Here is an 18814-nt window from a genome sequence, read left to right on the forward strand (position 1 = left end):
AAACGAAAGGTCACATGCAAGAAGCAGGCTGCAGGGCTCCCTGGGTGTCTGGGGCAGTTGTAGCGGTGCTTAGAGCCAGGCAGTCATCTGGAAGAATCCGCGCAGGAGGCAGGCGTGGGGACGGCACCTTTCCTCCAGGTCCAACGAGATGTCCCGGCGCGCCGTCCAAGCCTGGCCTGTTCTTGCCCGGCGTGCAGACTTGGTCTTCGGAGGTTGGCGGGGAGAGGAGTGGACGCCCTTCTCCTCCCGAGGGGCGGGGAACGTGCCGCCAGGCCTCCTCTTTTCCTTCTGGCACTACGCGCCGGCCGCCGGGATGCTCCCCGAACAAGCACGCCTTGCGGAGTAGCCGGTCTGCTTTTACCCGGATCGTCGTTTTTGCCTCATGCAGTGGACACAGGGGAGACGTTTTTATATATCTGTAGTGATTGGCTGTATTGCTCATATCCTACTTAAAAAAATGTTTCCGAACAAAGATACGAAAAGCACCTTGTGCTGCAAGCGTTACCGTGTTCGTTCCTCAGACGCTGCCTTTCCTTGTTTCCCATCCAGTTCAGAGGCGTCGGTGGGCTTGTCACTGGGGTTCCTGTCTCAGTGATGGGGTGAGGGCACGTTCCCCTCAGCCCTCCACAGTGGGCCTGGGATAGACAACAACTCTGGGAACGGGATGAGCAGGTTTGGCTTGGAGGAGCGTGTGTGAATCAATGGGCCCAACCAGAAAGGCGGGGCTGGGGCCCTGGTTGGTACACCTGGCCCCCCCGGCCCTTCCTGACCCCTCCTGGCCCCCCCCCCCCGGCCTCTCCAGACCCCTCCTGGCCTCTCCTGCCCCCCCCCGCCCTTTCTGGCCCCTCCTGGCCCCACCTGGCCTCTCCGGGCCTGCCTGCCTGTGGTGTCCCCGCGGAGCTCTCCCTGCCGGAGGAGTCTGGGGACGGCTCCATCTGGCCTTTGTGTGTTTTCTCTTCTGCTTCGTTTGTAGCCTGATGTCTAAAAGACTTAGGCCGCCCCAGGTTGAGCGGACCCACGAGGCCTGTTTTGCTGGGACACCGCCCCGTCTGCTACAGCCCGGAAAAGCAGGACCGGGACAATGCAAGGGAGGCCCGGCCCCGGCCTGAGGGGAGCGGACGGAAGCTCTCCTCAGTTTTGCAGAGAAGCGTGAACGGGCGGGACTGCAGGCAGCTGGGGGGCTGGTAGTGGTCTGCCCGCACCCCACGTGAGCTTTCCGAAGCCGAGACCTCCGGCCGCCCCTTGGATGAGGGGTCGGGAGGCCGAGGCCGAGGTCGGGCAGCTTCGCGCCGACAGAGCCCCGCGTGTGCGCCCGGGTCTCTCTTGTGACCGGGCAGCCTGAGCTCGCGGCTCTGCGCTGCCCACGGCCTCGTGCCACCGAAAACCCCCGAGAAGCCCAGAGGGGCTGCTGCAGGCCGCAGCCCCCGCCTGTGGGGAGCCGCCGGCGCGTGTGTGCTGTTCTCTTCCTGAGTTACTCAGAGACCGCCCTTGGAATGTGCTCTTTATTATGTTATAAAAACAAAATTTCCCACAAAACACAGCTAAAAAAATAACACATTTTTCCAAGATTACATTACCAAAAAAAGTTAATATCATTGGAGTAGATCCATTAATACTGCTTGAAGAAGCATCAATTACATTAAAAACATGGGTGGTATTTTTTTTTTTAACCTTAGAGCATTAAAGTGCTTTACCCCATGGAAACAGAGAAGTGGCCGTCTGCATTTGAGAAGCTGACCTGTCCCTGATCCGTGCATGCGGGGGGCCTGGGCCATGGAAGTGACCGCTCCCCCAGTGGCCCAGCCCTGGTGACGAACTTTGCACGCAGCCAAGCCTGTGGGGAGCCGTGAGGGGCGCGGGCCCCCCCCGGCAGCAGCGCGCTCTCTGGCCCGAGCCCGGGCCGGCCGGTGTCAGTGCGGACGCGCGGGCCACCTCACTCTCCAGGCTGCTTCCCAGCCAGAGCGTCCCTCCTGCCCCTTCACCACTGGAAAACCCCCGCCCTCAAGGCTTATTTGTTCTTGGTTTTCGAGTTCTGCAGACCCAGAGTTTCAGACGTGCGTGGTGTTGCTCCTGTCCATTTGCACCGTCTCCTAAGCAGGCCCGAGTTCCTACTCAAGTGATTCCCGTGGCTTGTTCTCCCCAAAGGTGCTCACCCTCCAGCACAGAGAGAGGCTCCAGGACAGCGTGTGTGGCCTGGGGCCCCCGTGGAAGGGTGACCTCTCCCTCCCCTCTTCATGTTCGGGGCTCTGCCTGCCGCACACCAGCCCTTTCCTGGGCACCCGGTGGGGCCCCTGTGGCATTTCCTGCTGGACTCGGGCCCACAGGAGCGCGCCTCGGAGACAAAGCCACGGAGCCCTGGGCTTGCCCCATCCAGCCAGGTTCCAGCCAGGTTTGCGGACCCCAGCAAGTTGGGGCTGAGTCCCCAGCACCGGCGGTGGAACAAGGGAGCACCACTGGGGAGCCCCAGGGTGTGGCCACAGGAGCACTTGCCAGACTCCCGCCTAGCCTTGACGCCCGAGGCAAGAGCACGACAGTGTACTTCTTTCCCCTGGCCTCACGGCAGAGGGGGGTGGGGGGGCATGACATGAGAAAACGGTGGCACGGGCAGCCGCACACGGCCCCCGGTAGCCCTGAGTCTGCGGCCCGTGACCGCGGTCCTCTAGAGCAGCGCACACCTCCCTGCGTAGACGGCAGAGCCCCGTGCGCACGGAGCCCCCCTGGGCTAGGGAGCAGAGTCTGCTGCCCGTTGGAACGAGCTGGTTCTGTTGCCCCGGTTGGCCCCTGCTGAGGGTCAGAGCCTCCTGGTGCGCTGACAGCCCTGGAACGTGGTCCCGGCGAGTGCACGGTGTGGGGCGGGGGATGACGGCATTACCCCAGACGCAGCCGCTCACATCAGCACAAACCATGCTTTCGGTCAGTGTAGACTGGCCACGGGAACGGGCACGGCTTTCCAAGGCGAAGTCCTGGTCTGGAGGTGGCCCCCAGGGTGGGCTTGGGGTGGGGCTGGCCCGGGTTCTGTTCTGGGGCTCCCTTCCCCTGCTGGCCAGTCTCTGAACCACCACGCAGCAAGGAACACCCCCCCCTCCTCCCAGGGCAGACACAGGGGAAGGGAGCTGCCGTCTTCCCACCCACTCTTGGTCCCACGTGGAGCGGGACAGAGCTGGAGTCCTGGACGCCTGTGAACACGGGGCCTGGAGAGGAAGGCGCCTCCCGCGGGGCTCAGGGCACCAAGAACACACCTAAAGGGAGCGAGGGCTGCGTGTCCACCTTCCCCGGCCTGGAGGCTTGCCTGCCTCCGTGGGGGCGTCAGCGGGGACCGGCGCGGTGGGGGGGGGACTCACCCACGTTCCGCAGGCGCGGGAGGGGCCGGCTGAGCTTGGGAACAGCCACACGCTGGCACCCCCGCGGGCCTTTCTCCCGCCTGCAGGAACAAGGCGGCGCCTCTGTGGCTGCGCGTCCTGCCGCGGACATGGTGCTCGGTCCGTCGTGTGCTGGCCACAAAGGCTCATGAGGTTCCTTGCAAATGAAAATGGCCCCGCGCTGCCCCCAGCCCGCTGCCCCCCCGGGGTCATCACGAAGGCCTGCAGCCCCACTGCCTGCCTCAGGACCACCCCTAGGAGGACAGGAGGGCCCTCCCCAACCGGGGCTTCCTCAAGCCCGGGAACGGTTCTCCCCACGGCCCTGAGAAAGGTGACCCACCGCCCTGGCCCCAGTTTGCCAGCGCGGCCAACGGAACGGAGCCGTCCCGTGTGGAGAGCTTTGCAGCCAAAGGGCAGGCGGACCCAGCCCGCCCCTCCACCGCCCGTCCACCGCCCCACGGCCCGGTGGGGCGTCGGAGTGAGAAGCTACCCTCGCCCGGCTCGCCCTCCTCCGTTCTCCTGGCGCAGCTTGTTTGCGCAGACCTGGGGAGCCGGGAATGCAGGTTGAACTCTGAGGGGAATATTAAGGATGAAAGTAAAAAATAAGATGCAAGCTGACCCGCCAAGTACAAGGGCATCATTTTATCAAATATTGACAATTTCCAGGAGTCCGATGAGCATGCTGTCCACGTCTGTGCCGTGAGGGTCGCCGAAGGGAGGCGGCTGTGGCCAGTGGTGTTGGCGTGGGTGTTGGCTGGTGGCCACTGACCAGAAGTGTCCTTGCCTCCCGGGAGGGACCACACACGTGGCTAACGCGCTGCCCCCTGGGCCCCTCCAGTTCCAGGGAGGCTCTGGTTTTCCTCTTTGGGCAGGAGGTGGAAGGTAGCTGCGGTGGTTTGAAGAGCGAGGGACGGGCTGACCCTCCAGTCCGGCAGAGGGACCCAGCCTGGGGCAGAGACAGGGTCTGAAGCATCGACCCAAAATAAACACGTTCTAGATACAATCCTGGAGCCGCTCAGAAGACATCGAAAAACACGTTGGCAGTCCGTCAGCAGAGGCGATCCTCGTGTCCTGAAGGATCTCGCTGGGGAGCAGCGGAGCCCTAATGAGGACGAGGCCCATGGTGGGTGACGCCGGCCCTCGGGAGCACCCGGGGCACAGGTCCCGGCCCCCGGCATGTCACGCCCGCTGTCCAGGGTGCTGCGGGGTGGGCCTTGCCTTTTCCTGCGGGCCCTGCCTCCATAGGCAGTCTTGGACAGAAAGCAAGAGGAGACAAAGCCAGGCTTCGCGGGGAGTCCAGGCCAGGGCCACCGGCCCTGCACTGTGCCCTCGGCACCCGCCCTCCTGCGAAGCCCGGCTCCTCAGTGAATCTCGCTCTCCGTGAACTCCTCTTTGATGGACTGTTTGCGGGACTTGCAGTCCGGGAGGTCGAAGCCAAAGTCGGCCCACTCGTCAGGCCCCGCGCCCCCGCCTGGGCCCCCGCGGTTGGGGATGGTGATGGTGTGGCGCACGCGGAAGTGCACGGCCTCCATGACCCGCTGCCGCTGCAGCTCCCCGGAGCTGCCGATGGAGATGGTGGAGGCGTTGCCGCTGGAGCGGATCAGCTGCTGGGCGCCGAAGTCATGGTTCTGCTTCAGGTCCTGCAGGCCCCTCCAGATGGTCATGCGGTACTGGTCCGGGATCTTCAGGGCGCCGAGGTCCTGCGGGAGCCGCGGGCCACCGTTAGCGGGCCCCGGCCTAGGAGCCCCCTCGCCCCCCAGCGGCGGACTGCGCCGGGCAGAAACGGGGCAGCTAGTGCCGCACGCACGAGGCCGTGGCCTTCCGTAACCGGAGAGCTGAGAAGGGGCGTGTGCGTGTAGGGGTGACGTCGCTCCTGGGCTCTGTGGACCGGCCGAGCCCCTCCGCAGCAGGCCCCGTGGGGGCCAGAGCAGATCACCCAGCCGCTGCGCCCTCCCTGCCAAGCCAGGCACCGGAACTCGCCCGGGCAGGAGTGGGTGGGGATGGGAGGGGGGGGCTTTCACCAGAGCGACTGGCCCGCAGCCCTGGGTGGGGCGCCGAGCCCCTGCTGGCCGCCGCGAGCTGGAACCCCCCTGGGATCTGGGGCTCCCGAGGCTCGAGCTTCCCTTGGCTAACGGCACGTTAGAGCTCAAGACAGCCCCAGGCCGCGAGCAAGTGGCGTCTCTCACAGTTCAGGAGGGGCTCCCTGCGGGTATTCTCGTCCGACCCAGAGGTCGGCCATGGCCCTTTGCTTCTAGCCTGGCGCCATCTGACCCCAGGACCCACCGTGGTTGTGGGCGCACAGCAAGGACTGTCTTGCTTCCTGTGGGCCTCAGTTTCTCCCTGTGTAGGTGGCACTCGGCTGCACCCGCTCCGAGACCCTTCTGGCTTTGGCAACTCTCCGTGCTTTGGGAACAGCCTGTCCCCCAAACCGTAGGCAGCCGTGCCGCTGGGTCTGAGGGCGGCTTCACAGCCACAGGAGCCACGCCCTGCCAGGGGCCCGGGGGAGGTGGGGGAGGGGGGGGTGTCCCATCCAGCCACCGCCTGTGCAGCTGACCTCGCCCCCCCGCCTCAAAGGCTGAGTCGCTAGGAAGCCGGACGTGAGAGAGGAGGTCGGGCTCGGTCTCAGAAGTGTTTTCCTGGATTTCCCCACCTCCCCTCCCTTGGTGAGAGCAGGAAACCGAGCGCTGGGGGCAGGCAGAGGACGGCTGCGCCCCAGGCCAGGGCGCCGGGCTCCGGCCTGCGGGCGGGCTCCTACCTCTATGGTGAGGCTCTGCAGGTGGCAGAGGTTCTGTAGGCCCTGGGACGTGAAGTACTCGATGCAGTTCGGACACCCGAGTCCTGTCAAGAAACTGCAAGGAGAAGGCGGGTGTGGACCGGCTCTAACTTCCAAGCACGCACTCAGTTGTGTGGCCCGGTGCCCCTGCCTGCCCACGGCCGCCCCACAAGCCCCTGTGTTTCGCGCTCTCTCCCAAGCACCTGCTGGGTGCTCCCTCCCGGGCCCTCCCCTGCCGCTGTCTGTGCTCGAGCCGGTGCAGCGGATGGGCACGAGGACGGGCCGGAGAGGGGCCGAGGTCAGTGGCTTCGTGGCAGGACCCAGCAGCAGCCCACGTACCTGACCAGACTGGGGTCTGCGTGGTAGGGGGGTGGTGGGGTGCAGTGGGACCCCGAGACCATGGACTGGGCGCTGTGGCTGCCATTCATCTCACCGCTGGTCGGCAGGGCGTGGCCGTGGTTGTTGAGAATCCCAGGGCCTAGGCAGGTGGCAGTGGGGACTGTCAGGGCCAGTCGGGTCGGGCCTCCCCGGCTCTGCACGACTGGGAAGAGAGCACAGTACGGACCTCCCCGTGGTGGGGAACGGACAGAGGGACTGTCCGTGGCTGTGCCTCCCACCCGTGGACAGCAGCTGCCGGTGCGAGGCAGCCACAGACAGCCCCGAGCTGGGCGGCAGTGTCCGCAGCCGGACCCACACTCTGTGCCTTCCCAGCCCGCTCTGGGCCCTGCCCTGCCCGAGCCACGCACCCGTGGGCCCCAGATGCTCACCCATAGGCCCCAGGTTGGGCCCGGCCACTGAGCCGTGCGGGGGCGGCTGACCCACCAGCTGGTTGACGGAGGGCAGCTTGTTGACGCCTCCGTGCGCTTTGTTCATGGGTGACAGGACGGGCCCATAGGACGCCTGCTGCAGGTGGCTCCTGCTCAGACAGCGACAGCTCCTGGTCATTTCCCCGCGACGCCCCGTGTGCTGGGCGCCCCGTCCTCACCCGCGTTCCCACCCAGACCCGGGCCGGACAGCCCCCCGCCTGTCCTCCTGCGCACCGAGGGGAGAGCCGACCCTGCCGCGGGAACCAGCCAGTGGGGCCGCCGTGCTGAGCCCCCTCCCCACCGCCTCCCCGTCAGTGGACACTTAGGAGGCCCCCGTGGGAGAGGCGGGCCGGGCCCCAGACAGCGTGGTGCACAGAAGGCTCCCTGGAGGAGGGGGGCACCAGGTGGGGGCCCTGGGTGCCTGCCCTGGTGGGGGGGGCCGTATGAGGGGGTGGGGGGTGGGAGGGTGGACCCATCCACCCCTCCTGTGGGGCGCCAGCGGGGCGGGGGCGGGGCACGGGCGGGGGGCGGGGTGCACTCACGGCCGCTGCAGGAGCTGCTGCTGCTGCTGCCGGTACGTGTCCACCAGCTGCTGCGGCACCAGCTCCATCAGCTCCAGACTCTCCTTCACCTTCATCAGGATCTCGAAGTTCTCCCGGCCCCGCACCTGAGCACAGACGGGGGACCCTCGGCACAGGTGTCTGCGGGGTCGCGGGGGCCTTTCACCGAACCCCTTAGCGGGCTGCGGCCCGGGAGGCCCCCCTTCCCCGGGAGCAGGTCTGGGGCCCGGTGAGCGCCCACCACGCCCCCTCCCCGTCCCCGGGGCTCTGCACACTCAGGGTGCCGGGGCAGGGCATGCACCAGAGAGGGAGCTTGAAGACCCAGGGGCTTATTGTGGAATCAGCTTCCCATAATGGAAGAACCGTCCCGGCAGAGCTCGTGGGTGCTCTGACCCACGCAGCGGCCATTTAAAGTGGGGTCACAGGTACCGTGATCCCTGACGCACTGTCCCCCGGAGGGGTCTGCACCCCCCGCTCCCCATCTCAGCAGGACTTCTCGTGTGCGGGGGAGGGCAGCCCGCGGAGTCCCTTCCCTGCAGTCTCGCTGCCTGGGAGCCGCTCCCCCGGGCACCCCGCCCGCCGCCTGCAGAGCCCCGGGTCTCCGCCCTGAGGACGCCAGGGCCACTCACGTGCATGTAGTACACGTCCTCGTCCCCCTGCCTCCTCTTCTTCACGTTGGTGCCCAGGGCAGGGACGGCAGGGGGGCTCTGTTTGAAGGCTGCAAGGGGAGGCAGGGCACGCGCAGGTCAGGCCCGCAGGATACCCGCCCCCCCCCCCCCCGGTGCGAGCTGACCCTCACGTGCGTGTGACCGTGGACGGGCCCAGAGACCAGTAACCCATTCAAGAGGGGCCGACCCAGGGTGGGGTTGTGCCGGATGGAGCTGGAGCCAGGACACCCCGTGGCTCGCACCCTGAGGCGGTCCCACTCTGTCTGACAGCCCAGGCGGACCCCGCGCCCCCGCGTCCCCGCCCGGGCTGCTCACCGCGCTTGCTGGCGGCACCGCTCTTGGCTGCGCTCTCGCTCAGGGCCTGCTGCTCCCGGTAGTGGTCTTCGTCAGCCTTTCGGTCTCGGCCAGGACAGGCGCAGATGCGGCCCTCGAAGGACCGGCGGCCCAGCACCTGTCCGCTGGCGGGGGACGGGGGGGGCACAGCCAGAGCCATGAGCCTCGGGGGCCTGCCTCCAGCCCTGCCAGCCTTGCTCACCCTCCCCAAGCACCTCATCCGGGAGGCTCCTGATGAGCCGGTGAGGGGACGCCTGAGCTCCCGCCGCTCTGGGACACCAGGTCCCCTGCCATCCTCCCGAAGCCCAGCTCCTGCTCAGGGAGCCTTTGCGGCCCGGGGTGGGGCTGGGGGGTCCGCCCCTCCTTAAACTCACTTCCAGGGCCAGCGCCATCCCTTACCATGCCCTGGATTCAGGTGCAGCCCCCAGCAGCACTGCCCCAAGCCCCCGCTCCAGCCGCCCTTGGCCCACGTGCCCAGCAGACTCACTCCCGGGTCTCCAGGGTGATGATGATGAGGATGGGCCGCCGGTTCATGCCCCCCACACAGCTGCTGTTGCACATGAAGTTGTACAGGATGGTCGTGAATTCTGTCCCCACCTGCACACAAGAGCAGGGCGGGGGGCAGGGCTGGGCTGTCGGCCTGCGGGCCTCAGACCACAACGGTGGGGGCTCCTGGGCTGGGTCCTGACCGCGGAGGCACGGGGTGGAGGCGGCCCTGCCCTGCGATCCTCTGCGCTCCACCCATCCACCTGCCTGCATCTACCTTCTGTCCTACCTCTGTCCACCCACCCGTCCACCTCCATCCATCCAACCCACTCACCTGCACGCACTCACCCACCTCCGTCCGTCTGTCCGTCCGTCCTTCTAAATTACCCACTCCCACCATCCGCCCACCTACTCATCCACCATCCAGACCATCCATGCATCCCCCTGCCCGTCCATCCATCCATCCGTGCAGTGCACAGAGCGCCATGCGCCACGCAGGCTCCCGGCGCAGAGCCCCGTGGTCTGGTTGCTGCAGCACCTCCCGTAACACAGCCTAGAGGTCAAGCCCTGGAGGCTGGGTGTGGGCAGCAGGTGCACAGGTTTCTGTGGGCACAAGTGTGTGTTCTGCTTGCTGTGGGCTCTCCTGGGCAGAACGGAGCACGCCCCTGCTCTAGCAGAGGGACGGACCAGAGCCATCTGAGTGGACCCCCATCTCCAGCTCTTGCGCCGTTTCCCAGGGAGTCTGTGGACAGCTGAGGCATGTACCCAGGAATTTTGACCCCTGGGCATCGCAGGACCACAAAATGGGCAGTTGTCATGGTCTCCCTGGGTCAGAAGATAAAACTCAGCCGCCGGCAAAGGCAAACCGGGCCTTTCTCGAAACGGCTGGCACATGGCAGCCACCAGGGGGCAGGAGAGCCCTGCTTTCCTGGGGGCTCTGGCCGGTGGGGGGGGGGGGGGCTGGGGAAGGAGGGACGGCAGGGTGGGGGCCCTGGGGGGTCCGATTGGCCAGGTACAGGAATGGGGTTTGAGCGCGGTCTGGGGGCCAGAGCCAGGCAGAAGAAAGGTGGGGGCTCCCTGTGCCCACTCACCCTGGGAAGCACCGTGCACAGGCTGGAGGGCTGCGACCCAGCCCCCCTCCCCCATCCTACCCCCAACCCACCGTCCCTGCTCAGCCCCCCACCCCCACTTGACTCCACCGCCAGCTTTTCACTGCAGCTGGACCCTCACAGGAGCCCCTGAACCTGCTGCTGCCTTCAGGTCACAGCAGAGCCCCGGGGCGGGGGAGGGGGGCTCTCCACCCCGCCCACCTCCCACTCTGGCCTCACCCCTCACCTCCAGACCCTGCCTGCACCCTGCCCGTCTCTCTCCCACAGCCAGAGAGGGCCCAAGGGGGCCCCACCTAGACCTGCGCACGAGTGGTTAGACATGGGTACTGGGTGCCGGGGCGGTGGGTGAGGGCAAGGAACTGCTCCCTGGCAGGACTGGAGACGCTGGGGCCACTGCGCAGGAGGATGGAGGAGACGGAGGTGATGTGACTCTGACCGCCAGGCCCCCACCCCTGTGCCACCTGCATGGGCCCCGGCCTACCTGCGGGGGCTCGTAGGGAACCATGACGCTCTGCCTGCCCGTGACGGGGTCATCCACGTACTGGGAGAGGCTGTTGCCCTCCACGCGGATAAGGTGGCTGGCCGGAGCAGACTGTCCTGCCGGGAGAGGACAGCGCTTCAGAGGGGTGCCCGGCTGGGGTCTGGCCATGCCTGTGGCAGGTGCATTGCAGTCAGCTGGGGACCACAGGGCCTCCCGGGACCAGCTGCCAGCTTTCGGGCCCTCGGAGTGCTTGGTCCAGCAGCCCACCGTCCTGTGGGCACCCACACCCAAGGGCCCAGGTGCCGCTGGGACGTAAGGGGGCTGGGGAGAGGAAACGGGGAGCCCACGCTGCCCACCACTGCTGCCTCCCAGCCAGCGGGGAGAGGCCAGCCCTCCCCTGGTCGGGGTGCCCGGCGCGTCCCGGCCGCTGGGCACAGGGGCTGGAGGTCTCACCCTCGTTGAAGTCCCGCCCGAGCTCATGGTTGGGGCAGCGCTTCACGACCTCGGTCACGTGCTCCGCCTTCTTGTAGACGGGCATGGCGCGGATGATGGTGCCCGGGGGCGGCGGGGTGGACACCTTGATCTGGATGGGGCAGGTCTTGGCGATCTGGCAGTAGAGCTTCTTTAGCAGTGGGGAGTACTGTTGGGGGTGGGGGTCAGGGTTCAGGCCCAGCCCCAGCTCAGCGCCCCCCCGTCCACAGTCCCGACCCCGGCCCTCCGACGACCTGCTTGCCCCTTCGCTGAATGCCTCCAGCCGTCCTTCCTCCAAGTGCCTCCCTCAGGCACCTCTGACCCGCTCGCTGGCACCTGGCCGGTTTGGGCACAGGGAGCGCAGTGGGGCTTTCTGTCTGGATCTCACTGGCTGGAGAGGGTAGCACCACTACGTCCCTCTTAGGGGTGAGGACAGTAAAGGCCGCGGAAGCGAGGAGCGGCTGGAGAGTGGGGGCTGGGAGGCGGGTCTGCCTCGGCGAGCCCGGCTCTCCCCACGGTCAACCTTCAGCCCCCAGACCGCAGTAGTTTGAAGGAGGGAATCTGCAGCATTACATTTCAGTTTTTAAAAACCCAGAGTTAGGCTTTTCTGGCATTTTGATGAAAAACATGTATGTGTGAGACAGGCTGGGTGCCCCTGTGCCCCGAAGCTTCAGGGAGGAACTCCCTAGAGCAGCGCGTCTGAGCGGCTGAGCTCTGCTGCTCGGCGGGGGCCGCTGGTGTGGGGGCCTCTGACCTCAAAGCTCCAGTCCCTGACGCTTGGGACCCTTTTCCAGGGAGGATCAGCGCCCACGGGACCACATCACCCACCTGAGGACCCTGGCCAGCTCTCGTGAGTTCAAAGGGGACCCTGATAGTGGTCACAGGTCACAGTCCCTGGTTTCCAAGCGGACTGGCTTCTGGGGATCCATCCAGGCTCCTCATGCCTCCTTCCCGGAGGCACGTGTTCCTATCCTGACTCGCAGGACACTTCCTGTTCCCGCCCCTTAATCCCCACGCCCCCCACAAAGCCCCAGCGACCTGGAGTTGCCCATCACACCGCACCGCGGTACAGCCAGGGAAAGCGTGCTGAACCGGGAGACGGTGCCGCACAGAGGCTTCCGGCTGGGGTCTGCCACCGCCGTGTGCTGCATCGCAGCCGACTGGGGACCACAGACCGGGGGTCAGGGTTTATGGTGGGACCTGTACCCACCACGGTGTAGTCAGGGCAACCGAGGCTAGGTGCCGGAGCTGCTGGCAGAGGCAGGGCTGGCCTCAGCCCCCAAGGAAGCTGGGGGCCCTGACACCCTCATCCTGCAAAGGTAAGACCGCCACTGGCCGCCAGAGCCCCCTCTCTGGTCATCAAGGGACACTGTGGACCCTCAGGGACTCATACCCTCGGCAACTCCCAAGTATACAAAACACAAGGGGCGGCAAACACAGGGCGATGGGGCTGACCCAAGCCTGAGACCAGGGGGACTCCAGGGCCCTCAAAGCCCTTGGCCCCACAGTGGGAGTCATCCCTCCTCTGACGAGCTGGCCGGGGCTCCCTCCCGGAAACTCTCACCCACCCCCAGAGTGGAGTCCAAGGGGGCCTGGGGGGACGAGTGGGCTGAGGTCTCCCTAATGGCATCCAACTTTCCTGTGGTGCCGAATTCAGTACGTACCCTTCCCGCCCCCATAACGGATGGGAACTGGATGCCCCTGGGGCTCACCTCCTCACAGGTGCCCCACTCACCGGCATCCCCTGAGCCCAGTGCAGCCTGCCACCCCATACCTGAATACCTGAGACCCCACCTCTGGGGGGAAGCAGAGTCCCCAGACCTATTTCGAATGCAGGAAAGAATGATTCCGCACAGCCCTGTGAGGGGGAAGGGTGAGGCACGGCTGGGAAAGCAGAGAACAGAGCTGCCGAAGGGTGGGCTTGAAGGGCCACAAGGGGAGTGGGGGGCTGCCTGCTTGCTGTTGTGGGGGTCAGTCCTGCTTCCCAGGGGTGTCCGCTGACCTCTGGTATCCCCTTCACTCCCCAGAGCACCAGGGTGGGGGACAAGCTTGGCATCCTGCCCCAAGGACTGTGCCCAGAACAGCCCAGCCCAGCCCAAAGCAAACACCAGACGCCAGTCAGTTCACACCCAGCCCTCTGGTCATCCACAAGCGAGGCTTCAGAACGGGTCCCTGACCCTCACACAACGTTCAGGTAGTGTCAGGCGAGGAACTGCCTGGCAAGCATCGTGGAGGCATGAGAGCAGTCACCCAGGGGACCTTCCTGGTGGAGGAGGGCCCCACAGGCAACCACAAGCCTCAGCTGGATGGCAGGACCTACCTGAACACGACTGATGGTGCGGTGAAGCCCGCAAGCACTGTGGGGGGCCCTGCCCGGCAGGGTCCTTGGACTCACTCTGGAAGATGGGCTGAGCGCTCCTTCCAGCTGCAGAAGGACCCAGACTTACCGGAGGCACCTGGAGACCACGCAGCCTGGTGCTGGCTGGACTCAGCTAGTGACCAGTGGGTCTGAGCCCTTCTGAGGCAGCTGTGGATTCCCTGGGGCATCCCTGTCCCCTGCAGGGTCAGCAGGGACCCCAGCGGGGCCCACGGAGGTGTCCTGTGAGGGGAGGTGACCTGGGGCTGAGGGGGGCATGTAGAGGACCCTCAGAGAGGGTCCTGCTTCGTCCCGGAGTGGGGACTGAGTGGGCAGATACGCGGAGGAAAGGCCTGGCCTGGGAGGGGGGCAGGTCATAGTCACAGGTGAGCAGCGGGAGGATGGCCTTTGAGGTCCGGCTCTCGTGCTTGGCCCCTGGGACGCTGTAAACCCGTAGACCAATCTCTCCAGGCTTTGGCGGGGCAGTGACTAACCACGCCTAATACCCATGGACTCCTCTGTGCCATGATCATTGCCACGGGAGAGGGTCCCTGGCCCCTCTGCGAGCAGGCCTGAGAGTGCCCCCAGGGGCGTGCAGACCCTGCAGTCCCCTCCCGGGAGCGACCACCCAGCGGCCCCCGTCGGTCCGTCACCGACCTCCCGCTCCCTCCGCAGCTGCCGGGGAAGCGGTCTGTAGAGCCCACAAGGGCCAGGAGCCTGGGCTTCCCGGCCAGCAAGGGTGGGGCCGGACTCCAGGCGCAGCCCCGCGCTCCGAGCCCCCCTCTCGAGGTGCTGCAGCCCAGTGGTGCGGGGGTGCCCTGGCGGTGCTCTTCGTGTCAGGACTCCCGCGGAGGTTTCCCGGGAAAACGCGAGACCCGCGGCGGCGCGGGCGGGCGGGGGGCGGGCGCGCCAGGGTCGCCCCGCCCCGGGGAGGAGCCGCCGGGAGCTGTCCGCGGTACCGGCGCCGGAGACTCTGGGCGAGGAGAGCGCGCGCGCGGCTTCTCCCCGGCAAGGCCACCGCCGGCCTTGGGCCAGGTCCCACTCCCACAGGGGTGTCCCCAGTCCCGGTCCTGTCCCGCCACCCCCGGCTGGCTGCTGATATGGCCTTGGGCACGTGCACTGGCCAGCCCCAGCGCTGCAGGGGGTTGAGCCCACGGAGGATGCTCGGCCCTGTCCGGGTTTCCCTATACCCTGAGCATCTGGCTGGGCTACAGAGGCAGGAGCGGGCCCTAGGATGGCCAGACCTGGGGTAGGGCCAGGTGGGGGCCTGTAGGAGATGAAAGCCTTCTCAGATAACCAGGTCTGTGTTGAAGAGGGCGAGCGCCCCCACCCCTCCACCAGCTCCATTCCTCCCCCACACCCCGTAGCTCCTGGGCCCCAGGCCCTGGGCAGGTGGGGAGGAAGACTGCTGGATCCCATCTGTTCTATAGAAAAGGTCACGTAAAGACACTTCCTTTCCCTCCCTCCCTCTTGCCTCTCCTTCCCTAGAACCGCTAGATGGATGTGTTTCAACAGATTCTGAGCTGATAAAATCTTATTTATCTTCGGCTGTTGACACAGAGCCGTCTGGACTTGCCTGCGCCGGGATGCGCGTATTCCTCTGCGCCTGCAGGAAATGGTTTGCCCGAATGCTGGTGTATGCCCACCCCTGCCCTCCCCCACTCAGACCCTCCCCCTCCCTCCCCCATCACAGTGCGTGATGGGCCCGGTCTGGCTAGGAGCCCAGGGCCTGGCAGGGCTGGCGTGGGGGTTGCGGGTGGCAGGCGCGGGCGGCTCTGTGGCTGTTAATTTCCTCGCGCCCGCTCCCGGCAGCTGGGTGCCCGGCACGGGCAGGTTTGGACAGGGGAAAGCGGAGAGGTGATAATAAGTTGTCTGTCATTTTCCAGGGACGTGTAGCATCTTGCAAACCGCAAATACCGTTAACCAGCTTGGGCGAATCTGTTACAACAGATTCTGGAAGACGGGGCCTGCGGTGGGGGGGAGCTTTTATTTTTTTAAATTATTTTTTTTTATATAGTCCACTTTTACCTGCTTCCCGTGTGCACGGGAGTGTGCAGAGCACGTTTCTGTCCTCTCTCTGGCTACAGGCTCCTTTGAGGACCTGCTCAAGGCCACAGACCCATCTCTCCCTAGAGAAGCTCTTTGGGTTCATAGGGCGACCCCCGAGATCCACAGGGAGCCTAGGCCCACAGCCCCCATTGACAGAGCTCCTGGGTCCGCTTCTTTCCAGGTAAGGAGGGGCCCCCCGAGCTACATTGCTGCACCCCGTCCTGTGTTCTCTCCCATCCCGCGGAGTGAGGAGCATGGGGTGGGCTCTGGTACATGGAAAGGAGGCCTGGGCAGGACAACGGGAAAGCTGCCACCCGGGTAACAACCACCCCAGCCCACTTCAGAGCCCCCAGGGTCAGGAAGCAGTGAGGGTCTGGGCACAAGGAAAACCACGGCCAACACCCCATCTTGGCCTCAGGCCTGCTGGTTGGAGGCTCCGGGGAGCCGACCCACAGCCAATGCCTGCAGACGTGTCTGATGAAGAAGGCTGCCATGATCCCCCAAGAGCTCCAGGCTCGGCGAGGGGACAGATGCACCTGCCGACAGACTGGACAGTGGGGGCTCCCCTCGCTGGGAGCCCAGAGGATAAACTGGAGGCAGAAACAAGGCTTTGCAGGTACCGAGTGACCCTGACCATTGTCCAGGGGTGTCCCCAGAAGCTGCTACCTGGAGAGGTGGGCGTGGCGCTGGCGGGGACACCCCCTCCGGAGCCAGGCAGCCTGTCCCACCACGTCCTAGAGCCAGGTCCCACACAAGAGAGCAGGAGCCTGGGACTCTCGGGATCTGGAGGTACCGTGCCCCGGGAAATGGAGAGTGTTCCCCTCTCAGTCCCTCGTGGCACCTATGGCTGCCGGCCAGCAGGGACACCCTCTGCTGGCTTCCGTCCTGGGCTAAGATCAAGGTGGGCAGCCATGGGCATGGAGCTGAGCCGGGAGAGAGGTGCATGGACACCAGACCAGGTCTGCCGTGCGGAGGGAAAGAAGGCCTGGGGGGACAACAGGTCAGGAGGGGGGGGACAACAGGTCAGGAGGGAGGGCCCCCGCCAGCAGCCTTGGCATTGAGAGATGCAGTGGGCACAGAGGGGATGGGAGGGCCCTGGGGGTCTGGGGACGCTGTGTGGGCTGTGTGGGCTGCAGGAGAGACCGGCAGTGAGCCCCGAGACAGGGTGTCGTTACCCTGTTTCTCCAGGGCTCCCAGGGTCTCCCTCGAGGCCAGCACTCACACCAACACCTCCTCTCCACTGGGTCCACACACACCTGGTCTCCACCCTCAAGGTCATGCGCTGACACCAGAGAGCTGCTTCTGAAAGCTGCTGGCTCAACAGGGGGAGACAGAACGGAGACCCCTGAGCTCCATTTGTCAGCACCAGGCTTGACCCGGGTCCAGGAAGACTCAAAGAGGCATGCAGGGGGACAAAGCCTGGACATGGTGTTGGATGTGATGTGCTTCTTCCTCTGGCCTGGGGTCAGGGACAAGGGGACCAACAGCTGGGGCCCTGCCCTCGGCCTCAGTGGGAAAATCTGGGCCTCCATCCAGTCCTTATTCTGTAACCCAGGTGTGCCATCTAGCTTCTCCTGGGCCCCGAACATGGGACCTTGGGGATGAAGTGGTCTGGGGACACAGATGGGCTTGCAGAGAGCCCCAGCACTCCCACCAGGAGCCACCCTCCTGCTCCAAGGGCACAGATGGTGGCCACATCTGCAGCACCGAGATCTGCCTCGGCCAGGCCCAAACCCCGGTTCCTCTGCCCCTGAACTTGGTTTCAAGCTTTGCCAGCTGGAGAGCCCATGCCTGTGTGTCCTGGCCTCCTGGAGAAGGCAGACACTCCACTGGCTGGCGCAGTGGGGAAAGCACTCTGGCCAGGACCCAGTAAGCAGGGCTGTGAGCCAGCCCACAGAGCTGGCAGCTGGGGACGGAGCAGGGAGGCCGGCCAAACACGGGGCTCTGTTTGCCCCGGAGAGTCCCCTCGATTGCCAGGGGAAAGAGTCACCCCCCACCCGACCTGTGGCCTTTTGAGCAGGCTTGGCTTTCTGCTCAAAGGCTAGTCCCGGGATCCTCTGCCGTGGGCACACTGTCCCGGGACACACAGCTGGTCTGGCGAGCGCCGCCACGACGGGCCAGCTCCTTCCCCCAGTGTCCCGAAGCTTCCAGATCGCCTGGGGGTGTCAGAGTGGGGAATCTGCAGCCACCGGCCACCACTGTGGGGGCCGGGGCCCCAGAGCCGGGGTGGGTCGGCTCCAGCGGGGTGTCCCGCACACGCGGCCCGAGTGCCTCTGACCCTCCTGCCGCAGAAGCTGCAGGCTGTGTCTCCACCGCCAGACCCCGGTTCAGGAGGTGCCCTCCGGCCGGGGAGCCGTGCCGGCAGTGTCTTCGGTCTAAAACCACACTCAGCCGGCAGGAGAGGAGCCCGTGGCATCTCGAGTGCGCTCCGGGACACCCTAGACGTGTGTGTGTGTGGGGGGGTGTCATTTTCCAGCATTTAACGCAACAGTTTTCTGGAATCAAGTTTTCATGGAACCTTGTAAATATCCAGGAACGTACGTGGGGCAAGGAGAGTTTTGGCCCCTGAACATCTCATCCCCTGCAGAGTGTGGTGGTTCCTGGTGCCAGGAGGGGATGGGCCCACATGGCCTGATTTCATTCCCCCCGTGAGGAGTGGGGAGAGGGCACCGCACCCCGTGCCCCATGGCAATGGTGGAGGAGGCAGGTCTGCGATCCTCGGGGAAACCTGGGCTTATGGCCACTGCGGGGTCCCCCAACAACCTCTGAACGTCTACTTCACTGAAGCCCAGAGTGCTGGCCACTTTTTCAAGGGGGCTCTCCGGCTCTAACATGAGCCGTAGCATCACAGCCCTGTGGCCCCCCAGGGGGTAGGGGGGGTTTTCACATGCAGCCTGGCCTGCCCCTCCCCCTCGAGGGAGCTGCTCCTCTTTCCAGTTCTGACACCCTAGGCTTTCTGCCCCCTCCTCCTCCCGGGGCTGCCTGGACAAAGCCCAGGTGTGGCCGAGGGCCTTCCACCTAGAGGCCGGGGGGGCTCGTGGCCATGGGAATTCTGAGGCCTGGGATCCATGAACTTGAGCTTGGCTTCCAAGTTTGGGATCTGAGAAAATCCTGACACAGATTTCCCCCACAACTGACCACGGAAAAGCTCCCCTGGCCGCTTGGCCAAGACCCTCACCCGGAGCCCCCCAGGGCCGGAGGGGAGGGTGCCCAGGAGAAGCTTTCCCCCTCTAGAGAGGCTCCTGACCCCAGGGGTTGGGGAGCCCGGCTGGGAGATGCACAGGGAGGGGTGGGGACGGGTCGGGGCCCCAGCCCCTCCTGCATGCGCGCCATTCCTTCCTCTGCTGGTCAGCCAGGAGTGTC

The 18814-nt window shown here is 65.7% G+C and overlaps 1 protein-coding gene across 1 annotated transcript in view; it reads right to left on the minus strand.

Moving 5' to 3' along the window:
- Nucleotides 1-3987: 3987 nt before the first annotated feature.
- The window catches only part of TP73 (tumor protein p73), a gene marked incomplete at its 5' end in the record, with an annotated part of 41157 nt that continues 26330 nt past the window's right edge, over nt 3988-18814 (minus strand). Inside the window, 10 exons of the mRNA XM_080802790.1 lie at nt 3988-5059; nt 6115-6208; nt 6472-6610; nt 6900-7048; nt 7481-7605; nt 8128-8216; nt 8482-8624; nt 8987-9096; nt 10576-10691; nt 11029-11215. Coding sequence (XP_080658916.1) covers nt 4721-5059; nt 6115-6208; nt 6472-6610; nt 6900-7048; nt 7481-7605; nt 8128-8216; nt 8482-8624; nt 8987-9096; nt 10576-10691; nt 11029-11215 — 1491 coding nt within the window. The 3' untranslated portion in view covers nt 3988-4720. The remainder of the gene's footprint in view (nt 5060-6114; nt 6209-6471; nt 6611-6899; nt 7049-7480; nt 7606-8127; nt 8217-8481; nt 8625-8986; nt 9097-10575; nt 10692-11028; nt 11216-18814) is intronic.

The sequence above is a fragment of the Martes martes genome, assembly GCF_963455335.1.
Source record: "Martes martes genome assembly, chromosome: 4".
Taxonomy (NCBI): domain Eukaryota; kingdom Metazoa; phylum Chordata; class Mammalia; order Carnivora; family Mustelidae; genus Martes; species Martes martes.